This window comes from Stigmatopora nigra, chromosome 7 (genome assembly GCF_051989575.1).
Source record: "Stigmatopora nigra isolate UIUO_SnigA chromosome 7, RoL_Snig_1.1, whole genome shotgun sequence".
Lineage (NCBI taxonomy): Eukaryota > Metazoa > Chordata > Actinopteri > Syngnathiformes > Syngnathidae > Stigmatopora > Stigmatopora nigra.
In genome coordinates, this window is record NC_135514.1 from 13,683,743 (window position 1) to 13,706,500 (window position 22,758).

The 22,758-nt window shown below is 35.7% G+C and overlaps 1 protein-coding gene and 1 long non-coding RNA gene across 2 annotated transcripts in view; one reads left to right on the top strand and one right to left on the bottom strand.

The window, feature by feature from the left end:
- LOC144199370 (uncharacterized) overlaps positions 1-22,758 on the bottom strand; it is an 84,303-nt gene that overhangs the window by 33,477 nt on the left and 28,068 nt on the right. Inside the window, exons 5-6 of the long non-coding RNA XR_013326898.1 lie at positions 19,501-19,649; positions 14,861-14,919 (exon numbers count right to left, since the gene is read on the bottom strand). This is a non-coding gene — a long non-coding RNA (uncharacterized LOC144199370). The remainder of the gene's footprint in view (positions 1-14,860; positions 14,920-19,500; positions 19,650-22,758) is intronic.
- On the top strand, positions 7,002-15,055 carry LOC144199690 (homeodomain-interacting protein kinase 3-like). Its single transcript, XM_077721503.1, has 17 exons — positions 7,002-7,111; positions 7,207-7,461; positions 7,527-7,718; positions 8,612-8,793; positions 9,692-9,815; positions 9,896-10,015; positions 10,124-10,192; positions 11,115-11,302; positions 11,373-11,651; positions 11,720-11,797; positions 11,889-11,944; positions 12,973-13,039; positions 13,105-13,154; positions 13,221-13,278; positions 14,201-14,329; positions 14,432-14,466; positions 14,585-15,055. Exons 1-17 carry the CDS (start codon positions 7,097-7,099, stop codon positions 14,734-14,736), a joined length of 2,049 nt encoding a protein of 682 aa, XP_077577629.1. The 5' UTR covers positions 7,002-7,096; the 3' UTR covers positions 14,737-15,055.

Here is a 22,758-nt window from a genome sequence, read left to right on the forward strand (position 1 = left end):
GCCCACTTTTAGCTCTGCTTTAACCTCCGGCTATTCAAGGCATCGTTTATAACAATAAGCAAGTAGCGAAATGGCGTTTGGTCCACGTTTTACAGCGTGTCGCCAAGGTGAGCGGCGGCTACAAGCGCTAGCGGATCGCTCATTAGTTGGCTAATGGCTTTTGTCGGTAGGGCGTCCGTTCGGAAGCTAGCGTTTATTACACGGGCGGGGGGGCTTTTTATAATAACGTCCCCACAGGTACCTGAACAAACAGCCTTCAGATTTCCTGTAGTTTTAATGTCAAGCCGATAACTATTTTTTAGTGTTTTTCCTGCTTGAATGTAGTAATAACATTCGAGCTAAAGCTACCGTATTTTCACGACTATAAGGCGCACTTAAAAGTCTTACATTTTCTCCAAATTAGACAGTGCGCCTTATAATCCAGTGCGGCTTATATGTGGAAAAAACAGAAAACATAAAAACGAAAAACCACCACTGTCGGATACTAAAAAAACACAAACGCCTGAACTGAAACGATACTGTTAAATATGCAGATCAGCCATCTTAGTTTACAAATACTTCCATCATATAGCTCCTCCTCCACTGCAAGATTTTATACAAAAAAATCCAAAACATCAACAATGGCTGGCTCTAGAGGTGACTGTAAAGTAGTGAGTGCCTGGAAGTCAATAGCAATTACCGGATTTTTACCACTATAAGGCGCACTTAAAAGTCTTAAATTTTCTCCAAAATAGACAGTGCGCCTTATAATACAGTGCGCCTTATATATGGAAAAATGTCATTCATTGAGGGTGCGCCTTATAGTCGTGAAAATACGGTAATTGTGCTAGCTTTTTTGCTGTCTACTTGTTGCCAAGGAGTCTGGTGTTGTTTTTGTGTAAAGGCAAGGGAGACTATAATGGTCTTAATGAGCCCAATTGGTTTGAAATTGTATCTTTTTAAGTGGTTATCTCTTGGGGGTTGTTAGCCATGTTGACGAGAAATTGAAAAAATGTCTGGGGGAAAAAAAAATGGAACGTTTTGGGACTTTATAAAATGGAATTGTGCAAATAAATTTAAAAAAAATCTGGATTGGAAAGATTAAAAGGCTATTTATTGACATAGGAGTAAGAATTCTGTTGCTAATTCTGCCTAGCAACAAGATTTTTGGTTGAAATATGTACAAAAAGTAGACCAAAAACTATTTGAATATACTATTTCAAGGACCTTTGTACAATACAAAATAGCCCGATGGCTAATTTGCTTTAAACGGAAAATGTTTGGGTAGTTTTCACTCAAAAATTTGGAATTTAGTACCCCAAAAAACTGCCTGAAAAAACAAAGAATGTCATCCATTTTTTGTAAGGTTAATTTGGTTATTTTTAACGGTCCTTCCAACTTTTTCTGTTATTAATTACAAGCTTTACTGACATATTGAGAAAATGATGATGCAAAATAGTGAAAGCGGGAGTTTTTTTGCGGGCTGCCCTACGGCAAAGTGTGAGGTCATCGTTAATGGCAGTCTGGGTTCATAGGTCACATTTGGCCTTGGGATTGATTTTTTCTAAGGAGAGGCACTCTAATTGTGAGCCGAGATGTGAAGTGTGATTACATTCTCTCACTAGTGGACGTCTTTTTTCCTGCTCTTGATTTAAAGTCGTATAACCTTTGTTTTTCCAGGTTTTTAATCATTTTTGGGCAAATGACAGCGCTAAAAAAAGCTAGCGCTAATGTTCTTTCCTTTGTTCTTGTTCGATGGTTCCTTAAATTGCAAAAAAAATGATTAATTGTCACCAGGAATGTTAAATAATGTAGCGGTTAAGCATTAATTAACATTTGTTGGATAAAGAAACAACAAATTATTGTTCAGTTACAATCCCTGCTGGATTTTTGACTGACAGGAACGATAATTATTTCAGATTTACTGATTTACTGATGCCATATATACCAGGGATGGGCAAACTTTTGGGCCCTGGGGCCACATTGACTTAAAAAAATGTGACAGATGGGCGGAGTCAACAGAAGATAGGATACATCTAAAAAAGTGCATCCGTTAATAGTACATATGAAACATAAACAGAAAAATAGGACTTAAGTATTAACATACTCATCACTCATCATTAAAGTAAAAAGTATAAAGTACAAAGTCAAGTAAAAAGTGTAAAGTGCAAAGTAAAGTAAAAAGTCCAAAGTACAAAGTAAAGTATAAAGTACAAAGTAAGGTAAAAAAGTATAAAGTACAAAGTAAAGTAAAGTATAAAGTACAAACTAAAAGTAAAAAGTATCAAGTAAAGTACAAAGTAAAGTAAAAAGTATCAAGTAAAGTATAAAGTACAAAGTAAAGTAAAAAGTAAAGTATAAAGTACAAAGTAAAGTAAAAAGTAAAGTAAAAAGTAAAGTAAAAAAGTAGAAAGGAAAGTAAAGAAGTAGAAAAGAAAGTAAAAAAGTACAAAGTAAAGTATAAAGTACAAAATTAAGTATAAAGTACAAAGTCAAGTCAAAAGGAATGTATTAACAAATATTAAAAGGTCATTTAAAAAAAGATCGCGTTGTAAAACACAAATAAAATAAATGTGGACAGAGTTACTGCCACTGGCTTCCGCTTGACGGCGCCATCTTGGGGAAAAACTAAAACTAACAAAAAATAAATTTAAAAAAACATTTGGACAACGTGGGCGGGCCGGATTAAAAAGCCTAGCGGGCTGGATGTGGCCCACGGGCCGTAGTTTGCCCACATCTGGTATATACCATACTAATGCTAACAGGTTAACGTTTAGCTATGTATTATTGACTGAATAGCATTTGTTTTTGTAAAGGTTCGACCTGTCAATCACAAACAGCAATGGCCGATAGCCGTTTATTTGTCTTTACATTCCACTCGGACAGATTGGACAGTGCTAACCTTGACCAATGGAACGCCGTCTTTACCTGATAAAAGACATCAGAGACCAGTGGCGCTCTTGGAATTATGGGTATTTTTTTTAAGGCTGACAACAGGAAGAAGACATTTTGAATATTTCATCATTGTTGTGTCTAAAAAGCAAACATGTCAGTGATGATGTAAAAGTATCTTTAACTTTATGCCGTCCTGCCGTCCATGTTGTTATTATTGTTGTTAACCACCGCTGCGCATCTGTACAATTTGTATATTATAAAAGTATTTATATTTAATGTCCATATGTGTGTTTCCTCATTTTTTTTGGGGTGGATTGGATTTGATGTCAATTTTAGAGTTTTTCTTGATTATTTAAAAGGCAAATTATGCATAAAAGAGCTTTGCTAAGTGAGTAGAGAAATTTAAGATGTGATGGATTTTAATTTTTTTCTGCAAAAATGCGAAAAATATATTGAAATAATCAATCAAAAGAATCTTGCTATTAAATTGCAGTACTTTACTACTTTGGAACATGGTTGCTTACTACAACCAGTATATATGACCCGCCCCCAAAAAATACCATATTTTTTGCTCAAAATAATGATAACTGAATCGAGGGTGAGGCTTATATGCGCACAAATTAGACTTGACATGCACAAAACTGCCATAACACAAGAAAATGTGACCAGAACGGTGATTTACTTCAAAATAGAGAAAAGATAAACTTATAAAACGCTATACAAATTTCATTTTGACGTCTATGAATGTAATTCAAGAAAAAAATAAACCGAGTTTTGCATAAAACATGAAAAAAACTGCTTTTTTGTACCTGCCATTGCTGCTTTCTAATTTGAAATGAATAAAATCATGAATATGGAGGTGAACATTTTGATTTAGGGGGCTTATACAAGAGAAATTGTTAAATTCAACTATTTTATGGCCATTTTCAGGGTCCGGCTTATACGCGAGTGCGACTTATATGCGAGAAAATACAGTAAATGTCTCATATTTAAGACTATAGATATATATATGTATATAAACAGTTAATTTAGGGGGCTTATACGAGAGAAATCGTAAAATTCAACCATTTTAAGGACATTTTCACAGTCCGGCTTATACGTGAGTGCGACTTATATGCGAGAAAATACAGTAAATTCCTCATATTTAAGTCTATAGATATATATACGTATATAAACAGTTAACTTAGGGGGCTTACACGAAAGAAATCGTAAAATTCAACCATTTTAAGGCCATTTTCACAGTCTGGCTTATACGTGAGTGCGGCTTATATGTGAGAAAATACTGTAAACTTCTCATATTTAAGACTATAGATATATATGTATATAAACAGTTATTTTAGGGGGCTTATACGAGAGAAATCGTAAAATTCAACCATTTTAAGGCCATTTTCACAGTCCGGCTTATACGTGAGTGCGACTTATATGCGAAAAATACAGTAAATGTATCATATTTAAGACTATAGATATATATATATATATATATATATATATATATGTATATAAACAGTTAACTTAGGGGGCTTATACGAAAGAAATCGTAAAATTCAACCATTTTAAGGGCATTTTCACAGTGTGGCTTATACGCGAGTGCGACTTATGTGCGAGAAAATACAGTAAATTCCTCATATTCAATTCTACAGATATATATAAGTATATAAACAGGTTAAATTTCACAATTCTCCAAAACATCCCATACATCTTCATTCCCATTTGCTTAAATGACTCTACATTAAATTACAATACATTCCCTCTGCTAACATCGTAATTAAATGATCAAACATCAGCCCTTTAGTCTCACATTACGATAATGGCACCATTATAGAAAGCCATCATTAAATGAACATATCTGCCTGTTTTTTTTTCCGTTTCTGGCAGTAAAAGGTCAAAAGTTTTCATCGTACACGAAGGAAATATTTCCGCCATACGACGCCTCGGGGTTCCATTTTTTCAAAACAACCCTGACAAATACATTCATTGGTTGTAGTAAGAAAGGAAAAATGATCCTATATGGACGTTAAAATCCTAATAACATCATTGTGGAGGCTCCAGACATGGCGGCCATGACGGGTCGATATTTCAACCCTATAATAACCCTTCTTGGCGATATGAAGTTCATTTAAAATGGCCCCCAAGACCAATTAAATCCATACGGACTGAAGATCAGTGCGACGAAAACCGCTAACATAAAAGCACTCTCGGCATCGATTGATGGCGGATTGACGAATCCATGGACAACGCGAAATGTTTGCGTCATGTATGAGACACCAGACAACCATAAAGTCTTCCGAAAGCGGCTTTTCAAATGTAAGCTAGTTAAAATATTTAAAAAAAACATGAGGCCCAAGGGAAATAAAAAGGCAAAGTGCTCTGAAATTCAATTCAAGCCTGCAAAAGAATATTCTAAATCATACTGGGTTTGTCAAAGCGTTTTTTGTGCTAATGCTACACTGCTCCCTTGTGGGAAGGGGTGGTAGCGCACTTTTATATTATATATCATATATGATATACTACATATATTAAATAGGAAATACAATGGCGGGTTATGGGTTAAAAAAATAGTGAATTTACTAGATTTGGTGGATGGTGTATGTTTGTTTGTTTTTAAGATAATTTAAGAAGAAATAGAGGGATTATTAAACTGAAAGGATTTGCTTGTAATATGAAAGGAAATTCATTTTTGGGGCGGATGAGGTTAAAGGTCACAGAAGTCAAAACAGGAATTACATGGTAACCTAAAAAATATGTTACTATGAAATATACGTACATTTCCGTTAAACAGGTTATCGTGAAATTCATTTTTTGACTTCTGTGACCTTTGACCCTTGTCATCATATCGTGTACCTTGTACATTTCAGTTAAACCAGCTAAAAGAGGAAGTTAATTTTTGGTGGAATGAGGTCAAAAGGTCACAAAAGTAAAAAAAAAAGGATAATCTAACAGATTCACCTATTTAACTAAAATTGACTAGGGACACGATATGATATGAAGGTCAAAGGTCACAGACGGTCAATAAAAGGACAATAAAAGTATTCAATTAAATTCAAGTATCAATGAACTATGATGAGCAAATCATATGAACTTGTAATTCCATTTATTCATAAAGATATTTCTAAACACAGTAACTAAAAAGTGTGACTATAATGACTTTATAATTAAGACCTAGCAGCAATTGCAGTTAAAAAATGCTCAGTATTGTGGCCTAATTGACCCAAAATGTGATGCTGGGTTTTTTATGGGTTTCAAACGGTTCATTATTTGCTTCCTTCATTTCAAAATTGTCAGTGGCAACATTCCAAAGTTAGATTACCGTATTTTCACGACTATAAGGCGCACTGCATTATTAGGCGCAACCTCAATTAATGACATTTTTCCATATACAAGGTGCACTGGATTATAAGGCGCACTGTCTATTTTGGAGAAAATGTATGGCTTTGAAGTGCGCCTTATAGTGGTGAAAATACGGTAATTGCTATTGACTTCCAGGTATGAAGCACTCACTCACTACTTTACAGTCACCTCTAGAGCCAGCCATTGTTGATGTTTGGGATTTTTTTTTGTATAAAATCTTGCAGTGGGGGAGGAGCTATATGATGGAAGATTTTGTAAACTAAGATGGCTGATCTGCATATTTAACAGTATTGTTTCAGTTCAGGCGTTTGTCTTTTTTTAATATCCAACAGTGGTGGTTTTTCCTTTTTGGTTTTCAGTTTTCTCCATATATATAAGGCGCACTGGATTATAAGGCGCCCTGTCTATTTTGGAGAAAATTTAAGACTTTTAAGTGCGCCTTATAGTCGTGAAAATACGCTAGATAACTTTATTCATCCATTTTTTTGGGGAGATTTCCCTCTCAAAGTAGCAAGAGGGTGAGAATACAGACACAGAAAAAGACTGATTACTTAATTGTAAACACAGTTCATTTTTAAACCAACTCTTGAGCACTTAACCTAGTCAATCTTCATCAAGAATTTAACGGAAGGCCCAAAATACGACGCAATGAGGTCACGCAAAACCATGATGTCGCCATTCCAGTAGAGAAGATTCAACAGAGTCATGACCTCACACAACAGCTATATGACATCATCACTCATATTACATTATCCCCAAAACTAACAAAAAACCCTAATATAACATTCAACAGTGCAATTTATACATCCATATTTATATTAATGCTCCCAAAGGGGGATGCGTTTAATTCATAAGTGCCTGCCATGAAAGGAAAATGGATTCAGAACAGGTTTGTAACCAAAAAAATAATAAAAAAAAACAATTCTATAGAAATAGAATGATTTCTAATCACGTATTGGTTGGATTTCCATTTCGTCCAATCAGAACCCTCCTTATAGGGACCCAACCAAAGCCGTTACGTCATCAGTGGAGGAAGCGGTTGCCAGATGTTCTTCGCCCTACGACGCCGACCGATACTTGAGAATTCTTCACTCTCAAACCTCCGACTATCAAATCCTGGATTTTTTAGGCGAAGGAACCTACGGCGACGTGGTGAAATGTCTTAAAACGGCCACTAGGGAGGAAGTAGCAGTCAAGATCTTCAAACATGTTGACGCCCCAGATACTTTTGAGAAGGAGGTGCCTTGAAATGTGAGTGATAGCTTCAACCAGGGTCGCCATTTTGATTTTAATTTCTGTGGCAGGTCAGTACGTTGAAGAAGTTGATGGCTTTTGATACGGATAAAGTCAACTTGATCCAGTGTAAAAGCATCTTTGTGGATAGAGTCTTTATGTGTTTGGAGTTTGAGATGCTGGACATCAATTTGTGGGATTTTATGAACACCAGACCGACAAAGTGTCTTCTTGTTAAGGAGATCAGGCCCATCTTGCAACAGGTATATCTTTTGACTTTATTACTATTAAATTTACCAGCAATTTTAGGAGTTTTAATATTATGAGTTCAAGCGGGCCGGACCAGAAAACTCATTGGAAAATGACATAAAACTAACAATAAGCCCACTTTTTTCCTTTGTATTAGTCATTAATACTAATAATTAGTGCAAAGAATGAGTAAATTATCAAAATGTGTATTAACAAAATTTTCCTTTTACATTATGAACAATATATTATGAACAAGAGAATAACATAAGAACATAAATAAATGTCAATTCATGTTGTCTGCACGTACTAAAACACTGCTCCCCCTAGCGGATAATACAAGAACTACAAATTTTAAAGAAAATTCCTATTTTTTTTTTATACAATGCAGCTTTCTTCCCCGGGCCGTAGCAAACCACCAGACGGGCCGGATCCAGCCCCCGGGCCGTATGTTTGACACCCCTGGCATAGAGTATACCCTTAAAATGGCCTTAAAATCGTTGAATTTTACAATTTCTCGCGTATAAGCCGCCCCCTAGATTCGCAATTTTCACCTCCATATTCATGGTTTTTAATAGGGAGTACAAATGTCTTATTTTGAAGGGAAAATCTTAGAAAAATCATCGCATTTGGTATTTCTGAGATATTGTATCAATCGAAAAGGTTGTCCCTGCATGTAGACAAAAAGGAAGTCGGAAAACTTCTGTAGTACTACAAACTTCATTCACATTAGCAGCTGAGCTACCAGAAGCTAAAAAACGTAGCTATAGAAAATCAATGATTTGGTGGCAAATGGATCAGTTCCCAAAAGCAAGCAAACCTAAAAATTAGTCTTAAATGTCTTAATGTCTTAAATAGTGATCCGGGCTTATGGAGCTATCATAATTATACCATGTACTCGTGTCTTCAGCTGGCCGTGGGCCTGAATTTTCTGAACAGTATTGGACTTATCCACGCAGACCTGAAGCCTAACAACATAATGATGGTGGAGCACATCAACCGGCCATACAAAGTAAAAATCATCGACTTTGGTTTGGTTCAACACGTCTCAGAGACCAATCAGGGCAGGCATTTTCAGAACCGCCGCTACAGGTACTACTACTTCCAAAACCATTTCTATTGTCCTTGACCTGATTTCTTTGTATATTGACCATGATGTATATTAGGTTAATTTTCAGTTACTGTATTTTCACGACTATAGGGCGCACTTAAAAGTCTTAAATTTTCTCCAAAATAGACAGTGCGCCTTATAATCCAGTGCCCCTTATATATGGAGAAAACAGACAACGAAAAACCACCACTGTTGGATATTAAAAAAACACAAACGCCTGAAGTGAAACAATACTGTTAAATATGCAGATCAGCCATCTTAGTTTACAAAATATTCCATCATATAGCTCCGCCCCCAGTGCAAGATTTTATCCAAAAAAAATCCAAAACATCAACAATGGCTGGCTCTAGAGGTGACTGTGTTTTCTAAGGCACACTGTATTATAAGGCACACTGTATTATAAGGCGCACTGTATTATAAGGCGCACTGTATTATAAGGCGCACTGTCTATTTTGGAGAAAATGTAAGACTTAAGTGCGCCTTATAGTGGTGAAAATATGGTAATTGCTATTGACTTCCAGGTATGAAGCACTCACTACTTTACAGTCACCTCTAGAGCCAGCCATGGTTGATGTTTTGGATTTTTTTGTATAAAATCGTGCAGTGGGGGAGGAGCTATATGATGGAAAATTTTGTAAACTAAGATGGCATCTGCATATTTAGCAGTATCGTTTCAGTTCAGGCGTTTGTGTTTTTTTTTAATATCCGACAGTGGTGGTTTTTCATTTTCTGTTTTCTGTTTTTTTCCATATATAAGGCGCACTGGATTATAGGGCGCACTGTCTATTTTGGAGAAAATTTAAGACTTTTAAGTGCACCTTATAGTCGTGAAAATACGGTGTATATATAATAATATCACAGAATAACTCTATTCTTCAGGGCTCCAGAGATCATCCTCGGTTTCCCCTACACAGAAGCCATCGATGTTTGGTCTCTTGGATGCATTTCCGCCGAATTGTTTTTAGGTTCGGCACTTTTCTACAGTACCTGTGAATACGACATGGCAAGTTTCCCCTTTATAAACCACAAGAATTTACACCAATTGCCACTTTTCTGGCATCAACTAGCTTCATTTTTCCACAGTTGAGAAAAATTGAGCATATCCTAGGTCACTTTCCACAAATGCTCCTAAACACTGGCCTCAACACGCTTTACTTTTACAAGAAAGAGCGAGGTTTCCAGTCCTTTCATTGGAGATTAAAGGTACGGTCCTAAGAATGAAGCACCAAATATAACTAGTTAGTTTTTAACTTCATGGTCACCTTCACTGTTTTTTTATGACAGTTTTATTTATGTTTCACTTCTCCTTAGACGGCCGAGGAATACGGCAACGTGGAATGCACCGACAGTTTTATCAACTCTCTGGATGACCTTTGCAAGGTATTGCGTTTTAGGACTTTTATCTTAATAGTGTGTTCGCAAGAGAAAAATGTCATTTTTCTTTGTAATCGCATGAGAATGCTGCCATCAAAGTGAAAAAATGGCGGATTAATCCTTAGAAATGAAGGGTTTAATGTGATGGAATGTTTGTGAAGTACAACACAAAGTACCCACAGTTAAACTTCTACTTATGACTGCCTCTAGGTACGAAATTTTCAGCTTTTATATGCAAATGAGCGACTCTACATACAATAAAAATCCAACTTACGAAATTCCCCAAAAAGTAAATGCCTTAATGTCCTTATCCGTTATTTTATTTAGAAAATATTGTCTGACTTTAGAACCTTTCTACGCTCTACTGTCTCCTCATTGGCTGTCTCACAACAACCACTATACATGTTTCAAGATTCTCTTCCATACCGGTTAACCTCGGCTAAATGTTACCCTTATTAATGATTGCAATTCCCTTTATTAGGCAACAAAATCATGCTTAAAAAATAATTCTTCAATGCAGATAGACTTTTATATGCATTTTAAGATATTAATAAATACTTTTCTTCTGATTTTCTCTTAATTTTGTGAGTTTCTCACATATTTCATACAAAATTGGGATACTTTGACCAAATTTAAAGAGTTTAGTTGGTAATTTTGAGGACCGTAGAACAAATTTGAGAATTTACATATAAAGTACACTTCTACTTACAAAATTTTCAAGTTACCAAAAAAGTTCTGGAACCAACTAATTTCTTTGACAGTATTACAATATGTCCTGAAAGAATAAATGGTGCCCAAAATAGGCCATACAGAAAATATTTTTTGCAAACTATTTCATAGTTTTGGACAGAAAACAACAACAAGAAAGCCTTGGCTAAATATTTAGTTAGCTGTTAGCATTTCCTCCTATTTCTCTCAACACATCCAGGTCAGACAAGTGGCCCATTTGTCCAATGAGGACACCACAGCTGAAGTCCAGGACCAAGAAAGCTTTGTGGATATGCTAAAACAACTCCTGAGACCTGACGCTAGTCAACGATTGCGCCCCAATCAGATCCTCCATCATCCATTTGTCACTATGTCGGACATAGCATTGAGCCATCCCAACAGTTTTTAGTAAGTTAACAGTCAGAACTTCAAAAATCCACTAGAATTGATTCAATTTTTACTGTTTTTTCTGTTCAAGCCTGAAATTGAGCTGCGAAATGATGCAGGCTTGTCACAATGAACCCCCCAAAACCCGGGTTGGACAATCCCTAACCTTACACAACGAGACCCAAAGCGCTCATTCGTCTTGGCAAATCCAAACGGAACATCCTGATATCGAGAAAATATCATCGCACATCACCAGGAGCCTCCATCTTGACAACTCCCCCTCCGATCCACAGTTAATGCTGGCGGAGCGCCTCCGTTTGGTCAGACTACGCAAGTCTCCGCTACGTGAAGACAAGTGTCAACAGACGGGGTATGGTAGCTATCAAAAAGACTTTGATTGGATTGTTTTTTGCTAAGTTGCTAGTGTTTTCTTTGCAGAGAACCGCAACATGAGGACGAAGAAGAGTCCATCTCGGACGTTTCTATCGCTGATTCTTCCATGAAGGACAGCAATGAGTCAGTTTGTGACTTTAAAATTTGATTTAGATATGCTTTAAGATGTCAGGCTAATCTGTTCTTTCTGTTTTTTTTGCATTATGTCAAGAAGTAGCGACCAAGAACGAAGGCAAAATGAAAATGTTGATGGCGACCAGATCACAAAAGGTAAGTTGCAATGGTGGATGTACAGTGTTCCCTCGGTTATCGCGGTTAATGGGGACCGGGATCACCCGCGATAAGTGAATTTCCGGGTAGTAGGGATTCCCCTTCAAAAATGCTTAATTTGAATTTAATTCAAGTTTTTAAATTTTGTTTAGTTTTTTTTTTTTTTAAATTTTAATTCATGTTTTGAATTTTTTTTTAATTCATTTTTTGAATTTTTTTTAATTCATTTTTTGAATTTTTTTTAATTCATTTTTTGAATTTTTTTAATTTTTTTTTTATTTTTATTTTTTATTTTTATTTTATTTTTTTACCCCCTGTATAAAGTACACCATATAAAACACGGGTATAGAGAGTGAAATGTGACATGTTATAACAAAAAAAACCTGTAAAATATGTTGTTTCAATATAATTTGTATTTTTTTTTCTCCAAAAAAATCCGCAAAGCTCTGAGTCCGCGGTAGCTGAACCGCAAAGTAGCGAGGGAACACTGTATTGGATAAAATGTTGGATTTTAGGACAATCTATATTTTTCATAGTAGAGTAAAACTGGGAAACCATTCATGTACAGTGAAACCTCGATATGCGAGCAATTTGAGATACGAGTACATTTTCGGGCAAATTTTTATCTAGTTTTTTTCCCTAGTAGTCAGTGCAGAATGGCGGAGCTTGTTGGCTAATACGAGAGGAGTATATACTACTTCTCGTTTGTGCGTTATGCTATTTTGAGGATATTTGTGTGCATTATTTTGGGAATATTTTGAAGGGAATACAAAAGCAAACAACCCTTGATTGGTTGCATCTGAAAATCAGGGTGGAGGCAGGGCCAATAGAGCCAACCCGGGAGAAGAAACGTATCAAAATTTACAACAAAATTAGAAATAAGTTTAGTGTAAGGTTAGATTAAATTTATTTTTGAGTGTATCTGCATCATAACCCAAGTTCTTTTAAATTTATTTATGTTATGTTACAAGCGCGTTGCCATGCAAAAAAGCCCCTCCTCCCCAAATCACATTTTTTTTAACCAGCAGACACAAACGACGACTCATCAACGACAGACACAGCAACGGCAGACTCTTCAACGCCAATGCGCATCAAGTGAGTCATTTTTTTGCAATAATGTGTATTCTACCAATACAATATATATATTTTTTCTATTAAAGCAAGAAGAGCGGGAAATGGAAGCTAAAGCACAGCGGTTTCCGCGCACCCGGTACGTCTTACAAACCTCAAGTATAGATTTCTTTTGTTGTGGTCTAAGAGAACTTTATTTTGGTAGGAAAGGGAAGACTAAAAAGGAGACGTTGGCCCACATTTCGACCCACAGCAAGTACCAAGTCAGCACTCTTACTGATAAACTGAGTACCGTATTTTCACGACTATAAGGCGCACCGCATTATAAGGCGCACCCTCAATGAATGACATTTTCCGATATATAAGGCGCACTGAATTAAAAGGCGCACTGAATTAAAAGGCGCACTGAATTAAAAGGCGCACTGAATTAAAAGGCGCACTGAATTAAAAGGCGCACTGAATTAAAAGGCGCACTGAATTAAAAGGCGCACTGAATTAAAAGGCGCACTGTATTGTAAGGCGCACTGTATTGTAAGGCGCACTGTATTGTAAGGCGCACTGTATTGTAAGGCGCACTGTATTGTAAGGCGCACTGTATTGTAAGGCGCACTGTATTGTAAGGCGCACAGTATTGTAAGGCGCACAGTATTGTAAGGCGCACTGTATTGTAAGGCGCACTGTCTATTTTGGAGAAAATTTAAGACTTTTAAGTGCGCCTTATAGTGGTGAAAATACGGTAATGGCTATTGACTTCCAGGTATGAAGCACTCAATCACTAGTTTACAGTCACCTCTAGAGCCAGCCATTGTTGATGTTTTGGATTTTTTTTGTATCAAATTTTGCAGTGGAGGAGCTAAATGATGGAAGATGTTGTAAACTAAGATGGCTGATCTGCATATTTAACAGTATTGTTTCAGTTCAGGCGTTTGTGTTTTTTTAATATCCGACAGTGGTGGTTTTTTGTTTTTGGTTTTGTTTTTTCCATATATAAGGCGCACTGGATTATAAGGCGCACTGCCTATTTTGGAGAAAATTTAAAACTTTTAAGTGCGCCTTATAGTCGTGAAAATACGGTATTTCGCTAGTACTATTGCCGATGAGTCGATAGTCTTCAAAAATACTTTGAGTTATCATACCAATCTTTTGACTCGTGAGATTTTTTTTCACAATATTTGCCACCGACAGGGATTCTCCAACAAGAAAGAAGAGAAAAATGAACCCTAAAGATGACCCAAAACCAGGATGTAGTTGTCAAGTGAAAACTTCAACCAGGAAAAGAACTGAATCGATGCTTAAATCTTCAGAACTGAGTTTGTACGTATTACAAATTTAACAGACATGTTTTCCATTAGATATAAAACAGCAATTCCCACCAAAAAAATGAAACATACATCCATTATTATTCTATTTTTGCAGAAACACGGACTCTGATGGCATCCCCCAAAAAACAGGTAAGTTAATAACCTTTTTTTAAGCAATATTCCCTCTAATTTTTCATGGAAAACACAAAAAGAAGGACCATTGTTTTGAAACAAAATGGAAAAAATCTCACTTGTCTTCACATTTTAGTCAAAAAAGCTCAAAAAAGCAAAAGGACGCAGACTTTTTACTCAGCATGGAGAAAAAGGAAAAAATCTACAGCACTTAAATCCAAACCCAACACAGAAAATAGGAAAGACGTCAATTACGGTAAAAAAAAGATGAGCCATGAAACGAGATGATGTCCAAACAATTGTAAGTTATAAAATCCAAATATTCAAAAAAATGGCTACCATTTACTTTGCTTTGTTACATTTACATTAACATTTTTTATGTTTTTTTTTAAAGGAAAAATGCTTCACTTACCGTTAATCCGGTTTGGTCCAGTTGAAGCTCAAAAACCAAAAAGGCGACCAAAGTAGAATCTGTGAGAAAAGACGACATGGTATTTATTAGAAGATAAATTATATAAATTAATCTTATCCCTACTTAATTATATTCTTCTCTAACTTTCTAGAACTCTCCAGGGTTTCTGAAACTGGCTCAACAGAACCTGTAGCTGATTGGCTAGCAGATTCCTAGGTCAGAAAACGTCCTTTTTAGCACCAAAAATAACACATTTGTCACAGTATTGAATATTTTTCACTTTAAATTTCATTACTTCCAGTCAGTGAACCTGAAATGGAACATCAAGAGTCTTCAAGAAACCCTTTGGATTATGAGAAGGCACCAAACCGGCTCTAAAGGTACCAAAAAACGTGGATTTTCTTTTAAAAATCAAAGTACTATGAAGACCCGAATAATAGTAGGCACTGGAATAATAGTAGGGAGTGGAAAATTCCAAATGAATTAATAATAGTAGGCACCGGAATAATAGTAGGCAGTGGAAAATTCCAAAAATAATGAATATTAGTAGTAGTAGTAGTAGTACTATTATTCCAGTGCCTACTATTATTCGGGTCTTCATAGTATGTAAGGTCCAACTTCGAATCCTTCCCTATGTATTTGCTGATCAGAGTCTTGGAATTAGCCTAAAAAAGAATCAGGTTTAAAAACCTATTTATTATTTCATACCTGGCAACCTCGGACAATTGCTCCCCTTAGTAATGATTGCAATTCCCCTTATTAAGCGATAAAAAGTACACATTTTTACTCAAGTAGGGTGCAATTTAAAGTTTTCTTTTGTTAAAAGTGGTGCAATAAATTCAAGATTCTGTAGATGTCGCTATATGATGTTGACAGAATGACTGAATGGGTACATTGCTTGCTGATGTGCTATATTTATATAGCCTCCTGACTACTAGTAGTTTAAATGTGTCGAAACCTAAATATCTCTAAAAATTACTTTCCAATGATATCAAATTATTTTGCAGTATTCCAATGACTTTATATAAATTGGGGAATTTCAAAATAAATGAGATTGGACAATATTTTTGGGGGGATTAGAGCCAAAATGGGTCAAAACGAGATCTTTTTTACAAAAAAACGTGCTTAAAAAGTCCTGTAAAAATGTTGTTATACGGCGTACACAATTTGAATTGATCAAAAAATAATCTATGACATCTATGTTATTAAAAAATAATTAATTAACTGCCAATTCTTTAGACTGGGAGCACAAAACTAACAAAATAACTAAATAATCTAGAGATGTAAGGAGATTGCAAAATTTATATACTAATCCTACAAAAACTAATTTTACAGAACAATGAGTAAAAAGTCCAGCAACAGTAACCAAAAAAAAATGTTGCATTTACTTTGTTATTAAAACTCATCCTCCTTAAAAATAATACAGACCAAACAATTCAACAAAATAACCATTAAAATCCAAATATATAAAACAACCTTAAATCTAAAACAAAGATCACCTTACCTTGAACTCTAGAAAATGCAATTAATTAATATTCCATACATTCAACAATCAAATTCTAAGATAAAGGAACATAAGATGTAAAAAAATCGAACATTCATGACAAAATAAAACTATCCATCCTATCAATACACCTGTTTCTTGCGCAATAATCACTTCCTTCTGGTTTCACAAGGTAGCCAATCAGCAACGAGCAAGACGTCATGTAACAAGTCAGCGCCTACAGCCATGACTAGAAAGAACCAGCAGAGGGCGACAAAGACTAAACATCTTTATCAACACTATGTGTTATTATTAAACGGGTGGTCAATGTAGTTTATAATAAACATTTTGTGGTTTGATTAATGTTGGAGCGTTATTTTTTTTATTCAAAATTGTCCTGTCTTTTTTTGTTTACCGTACTTGAGCTCTAATAGCCAAATTGTGTCCTGACAAATATATTTGTTTTGTGTCTGGCGGCAGATATCAGTTGGCGACATCTGTTTAAGACCCACAAAAAAATGACAATATTTGTCCTCAAGCTTTATTTAAAATGACAAGCTGACAATTCCCATGTTTCAAAAAAAAAAGAAGAAAACTAGGTTAGAATCCAAGAAGGGTTTTAAATTGAGGTTATTTTTTAACAAAAAGCTGGTTGAGGGTTATAAATTGAACCAAAAAACTGCAATATGGTTTTAAATGAGAGATAGGGCTTTAAAATTCATGTTTTTACAAATGTGCGTACATATTATAACACCTAATAATCATTTCATCAAGATTTATTGTTTATAAAATTCTTGTTTTGGATGATTTAATCAAACTAAGGCTTTAAAGCCAAATGTAACGTATCAAATAATTGTTTCCAACAAAAATTAGGAATTAAATTCAACCATATTTTAAGGAATTTACAGTCTCAACTGACATTTTTAAGCTCTATTTCAAATAGTAACATTCAATTTTCTCACTCTACATAATCTCCATCCACTACAATGTTACACTGCTGCCGCCATCTTTCCCAACTGAACAACAAGCGTAATAATTCCGAGCACGCCGATGATTGACATGCTGTTGAAAAGTGCTAACTCAGCGGTAAAGGAATGTTTTGAAAGCAAACATTATTTTAATGCACACAAGAGTATAGCATACTTTTCCATGTGTGTGTGTGTGTGTGTGTGTGTGAGAGACGCTGACATGTTTATTTTCAAACAACACACACACACATGGATGGTGTCAACGATGAAGCCCCCCTTTTTTTGACTCCCCTTATCTCAACATTAAGGCCCCCCCCCTTCAATATTCTCTGCACGGAAATTCAATTAGCACTCTCAGGGGGCCTCCCTTGACCCCCGACGCGGATCAGTCCAGACCCGACTCAAGATCATGTGACTTTGTTATTCATAACTTACTATGTATTTTGCCAACTGTTTTGAAGTCGGGCTGACAAAAACAATTACTTTTGAGAGTTGACTACTGAATTTTCTTGTATATTAGCCGCATCTGCATATAAGCCGTACTCTTAAAAATGTCTTAAAACGGTTGAATTTTACAATTTCTCGCGTATAAGCCGTACCCTTAAAATTGCCTTAAAACAGTTGAATTTTACAATTTCTCACATATAAGCCGTACCATTAAAACTGCCTTAAAACAGTTGAATTTTACAATTTCTCACATATAAGCCGTACCATTAAAACTGCCTTAAAATGGTTGAATTTTACAATTTCTCACATATAAGCCGTACCATTAAAACTGCCTTAAAATGGTTGAATTTTACAATTTCTCACGTATAAGCCGTACCCTTAAAATTGCCTTAAAACAGTTGAATTTTACAATTTCTCACATATAAGCCGTACCCTTAAAATTGCCTTAAAATGGTTGAATTTTACAATTTCTCGCGTATAAGCTGTACCTTAAAATTGCCTTAAAATTGCCTTAAAATGGTTGAATTTTACAATTTCTTGTGTATAAGCCGTACGCTTAAAAGGGCCTTAAAACGGTTGAATTTTACAATTTCTTGCATATAAGCCGTACCCTTAAAACTGCCTTAAAACAGTTGAATTTTACAATTTCTCACATTTAAGCCGTACCCTTAAAAATGCGTTAAAACAGTTGAATTTTACAATTTCTCACGTATAAGCCGTACCCTTAAGAGTGCCTTAAAATGGTTGAATTTTACAATTTCTCGCGTATAAACCGTACCCTTAAAATTGCCTTAAAACAGTTAAATTTTACAATTTCTCGCGTATAAAGCGTACCCTTAAAACTGCCTTAAAACAGTTGAATTTTACAATTTCTCGCGTATAAGCCATAACCTTAAAATTGCCTTAAAATGGTTGAATTTTACAATTTCTCGCGTATAAACCGTACCCTTAAAATTGCCTTAAAACAGTTAAATTTTACAATTTCTCGCGTATAAACCGTACCCTTAAAACTGCCCTAAAACAGTTGAATTTTACAATTTCTCGCGTATAAGCCATAACCTTAAAATTGCCTTAAAATGGTTGAATTTTACAATTTCTCCCGTATAAGCTGTACCTTAAAATTGTCTTAAAATGGTTGAATTTTACAATTTCTTGTGTATAAGCCGTACGCTTAAAAGGGCCTTAAAACGGTTGAATTTTACAATTTCTTGCATATAAGCCGTACCCTTAAAATTGCCTTAAAACAGTTGAATTTTACAATTTCTCACGTATAAGCCACACCCTTAAAATTGCCTTAAAACAGTTGAATTTTACAATTTCTCGCATATAAGCCGCCACCTGATTCCCAATTTTCACCTCCATATTCATGGTTTTAATAGGGAGTACAAATGTGTTACTTTGAAGGGAAAAACCTTAAGAAAAATAAATGTTTTTATCAGTTTATCTCATCTATTTTTAAATAAATGACCCTATCGGCCACATTGTCTTGCGTTATGGCGTTCAGTCTGTCACGTTGTAGGTATGTGCATGTCAAGGCTAATTTATGCACATATAAGCCGTACCCTCGATTCAATCATCATTTTTTAGCCACAAATACGGCGTATATGCAAGAAAATGCGGTAAAACGTAGTTTTTGTGATTCGCCAACTCAAATGAATGAAGTTATTTCCTGTTTTATTCTTCTAAACTCAATATTTTATACAACAAAGGAAGCAAAGAAAAGTAAATTTTTGTCATGTTACCTTTTTTCTGGGTTTTTTGGCTGGGTCATTGCCACGGTAACTGTTGTCCCTTTTAATGCTGCATCTGCCCGGATTACCGGCACACCTTGACCTCCCTCCGGCGTTTTGAATCCCGGCTTTTCCCAAACAAAAGCTGCATCCAGCCTCACCTGCCGTTGAGATAGGGAGATAAACGATAGAGCGTGATAAGAGGGGTGCGGATTGGAGTCGAAATAAAAGTAGCAAGGATTTCCGACAAAGTGCTGGGGTTCTCATTTTGTATTCAAATTTGAAAAATTAACAAACAAAAATGTAAAAAAAAAAATGAAAACTTTACATTTGAAAACGAAGTTACAACAACAACAAAAATATAATTTTTGACGCAATCCACTAGCTGGAAAAGCAGCGCAGACCACTAAGCTAACGCTAAATTTCGATTATAAAGGAAATACAGTAATCCCTCGATTATTGCGGTTAATGTAGACCAAATATGGCCGCAATAAATGAAAAACCACAAAGTAGGATCACCCCTATTTAACAGAAAATAAATAAAAAATAAGGGGAGTGGCTTCTGCTTGCGAAATTGTATTTTCACATTTTTCTGAAGTTTTAATTTTAAAAATAGTTGTTTTTTTTATTAATTCAGTGCTGAGTTCTAGTAGCAAGTGGAAGGAGGAGTGGCTTAAACGCGGATTTTTAAATTTTTATGAACTTACAAAAAAAAAATTATTAAAAAAAAATTCCGCCAGAAAAAAAACACAATGTCATGAAGCCGTGATAATTGAGGGATTACTGTAAAACCATACATCAAAAATAACAATTAAAAAAATGAAGAAAATCTAGTATAAGCAATTTGAAAAATTCTGACACTTTCAATTCAACTTTTCAATTGAGAGTAAAAATAAAGTTAAACGAGTGAGTCGCGATCTTGAAAAAAAGCTTTCAAGACATCGAGTTTGTTTACTTATCCGAGTTTCAAATGATGATTTCCAGCCAAGTTTCTAGTTTCAAATCATCATTTCAAGCAAAGAAGAAGTCAGTAAGTCAGTACCATCTTTCCATTCAAACCCACCAACATCTTGGTAATCAACTTAGCCTCATTTAGCGTCGTTCCTTTCAGAGCGCACAAAAGGAACAGGGGGTGCCGGGGGCAAGGGCGGGGGGGTCTGCCACCCAACGGCAACCTCCCCCAAAGAGGTACCCATCTGGGACGACATGGCTAATGGACTTGTGAGGACGCAAACAACATTGACGGAGATAGACGTCCTATTTACTTCGGAGGGGGGAGGAGCCAACGGCCATCGTTCATTGGTTCATTAAGGTTCCGATCCGAGTAAGGCTTGTGTGTCACTTGTCGACACCCTGACGCTAAAATGAGAAGATTATGGCGGCGTCGCGCATGGCTAATTGTATGCCGCATAAGGGGATGCTTCTGGGAAGGGGGGTGGGGGGGGGGGTCATGGTAAGGAAGACCCACCAAGAGGCCCATCTAGGGGTAGAAGAACTGGACCGATTGGGAGGGCTACTTAGTATGGGACGGGTTTAATAAAGGAAATGTTTTAATCCATGACTTTCTTGAGTGTCGTGATAGGACAGTTTTTTTTTTGGTTCTGGGTTAAATTGAATCAATTTTGGGGGGGTTAGGGTGAATTCTTAGATACTGGTTTATATAAAAAGTGTGTATTTTTTGTTTAAAGTTCAAGTATGTGGTGGGAATAAGGTTGAATGGGCATGGGTTTGTTTGGGGCAAAATAAAATTTTGACTCGGTACGTCACTGGTGTCAAAGTGGTGGTCTGAGGGCCAAATCTGGCCCGCTGAATCATTTTGTGTGGTCCTGGAAAGTAAATTATGAGTGCTGACTTTCTGTTTTAGGATCAAATTAAAATGGAGAGTATAGATGTATATTACATTTCCTGATTTTCCGTCTTTTAAATTAATAATTGTTATTTTTTGATGATTTTTTTCTGTTTTTAGGTCAAAAATCATTTTGTAAAATCTAAAAATATATTTTAAAAAAAGTTAAATAAACATTGTTTTAGATCTATAAAAAAACTGAATATTCAGGGCTTTTAAACCAGTTCTTTTAATCCATTTATTAAAACAAAAATCTAATTTTATCTAAAATGGTCCGGCCCACGTAAAATCAAGTTGAGGTTAAAGTGGCCCGCCAACCAACCATTGCGCTACATGTTTAATTAGCAGGAAACTGTCATAAAATACATCAAAGAAAATACATTACTGTTAAAAAAATATATACATACACATGCTTAGGTTTGTTTTTTTCTGATTTGTTCAGGTTCACCAATCTTGAAGACTGACCAGTATTTGTTTTTTAACCATTTTGGGACATTTTCTTCAATTAAAATAGTGCAAATCAAGGCCCTGAAACACAATTAAGACCCAGGACTTCAAATTAAGAGTTTCTAAAATAAATATTAAGATTTTAATGACAATTCAAATACTCTACTTTACACCCTAACCCATTCACTGTCAACCACAAAATCAAATTGATTTAAAACCCCAAGCCGTGAAACCCTGTGTAAACTGAGTCATCGACGAAAGGTTTCTTTCCTCACTCGGACACGACTACCTTCCCTTCTTTGCTATCTCAGCACCCGGGGGTCCTCTTCCAGGGGCCCCCGTAATAATAAAGTGCTAATTGAAGGAGTGCAGTGAGGGGAGAGGTGGGTAGAGATGATGAAAGATCAGCAAAGCTAGGAAGAGCAACCCAAGACCACCAAACAACTCCCTCCTGTGTGGGCCACTGACTAATGGACAAAATACCACCATTAGTTTTTAACTACCGTATTTTCACGACTATAAGGCGCACTTAAAAGTCTTAAATTTTCTCCAAAATAGACAGGGCGCCTTATAATCCAGTGCGCCTTATATATATGAAAAATAAAATGTGCCATTCATTGAGGGTGCGCCTTATAATGTGGTGCGCCTTATATATGGAAAATATGGTATTTAGCTTCTATAGTCAAGTTTGAAATAGAATAAGGCTGGAAAACAACAAAATCTGTACTGACACTGATAAATGCAAAAAAAAATATTGAATAAACGATAGTACTTCAACCTAGGGGCCTCCACGTAGAATAGATCTTTCTCCAAAATAGACAAGGCGCCTTATAATACAGTGCGCCTTATATATGGGAAAAATAAAATGTGCCATTCATTGAGGGTGCGCCTTATAATGTGGTGCGCCTTATATATGGAAAATATGGTATTTAGCTTCTATAGTCAAGTTTGAAAGAGAATAAGGCTGGAAAACAACA

Excerpts from the sequence above, each read along its gene's own strand:
- LOC144199690 (XM_077721503.1), top strand. Across the intron at positions 7,462-7,526 it reads CAGATACTTTTGAGAAGGAG|GTCAGTACGTTGAAGAAGTT; the intron begins GTGCCTTGAAAT and ends TTTCTGTGGCAG. Across the intron at positions 8,794-9,691 it reads TTTCAGAACCGCCGCTACAG|GGCTCCAGAGATCATCCTCG; the intron begins GTACTACTACTT and ends TCTATTCTTCAG.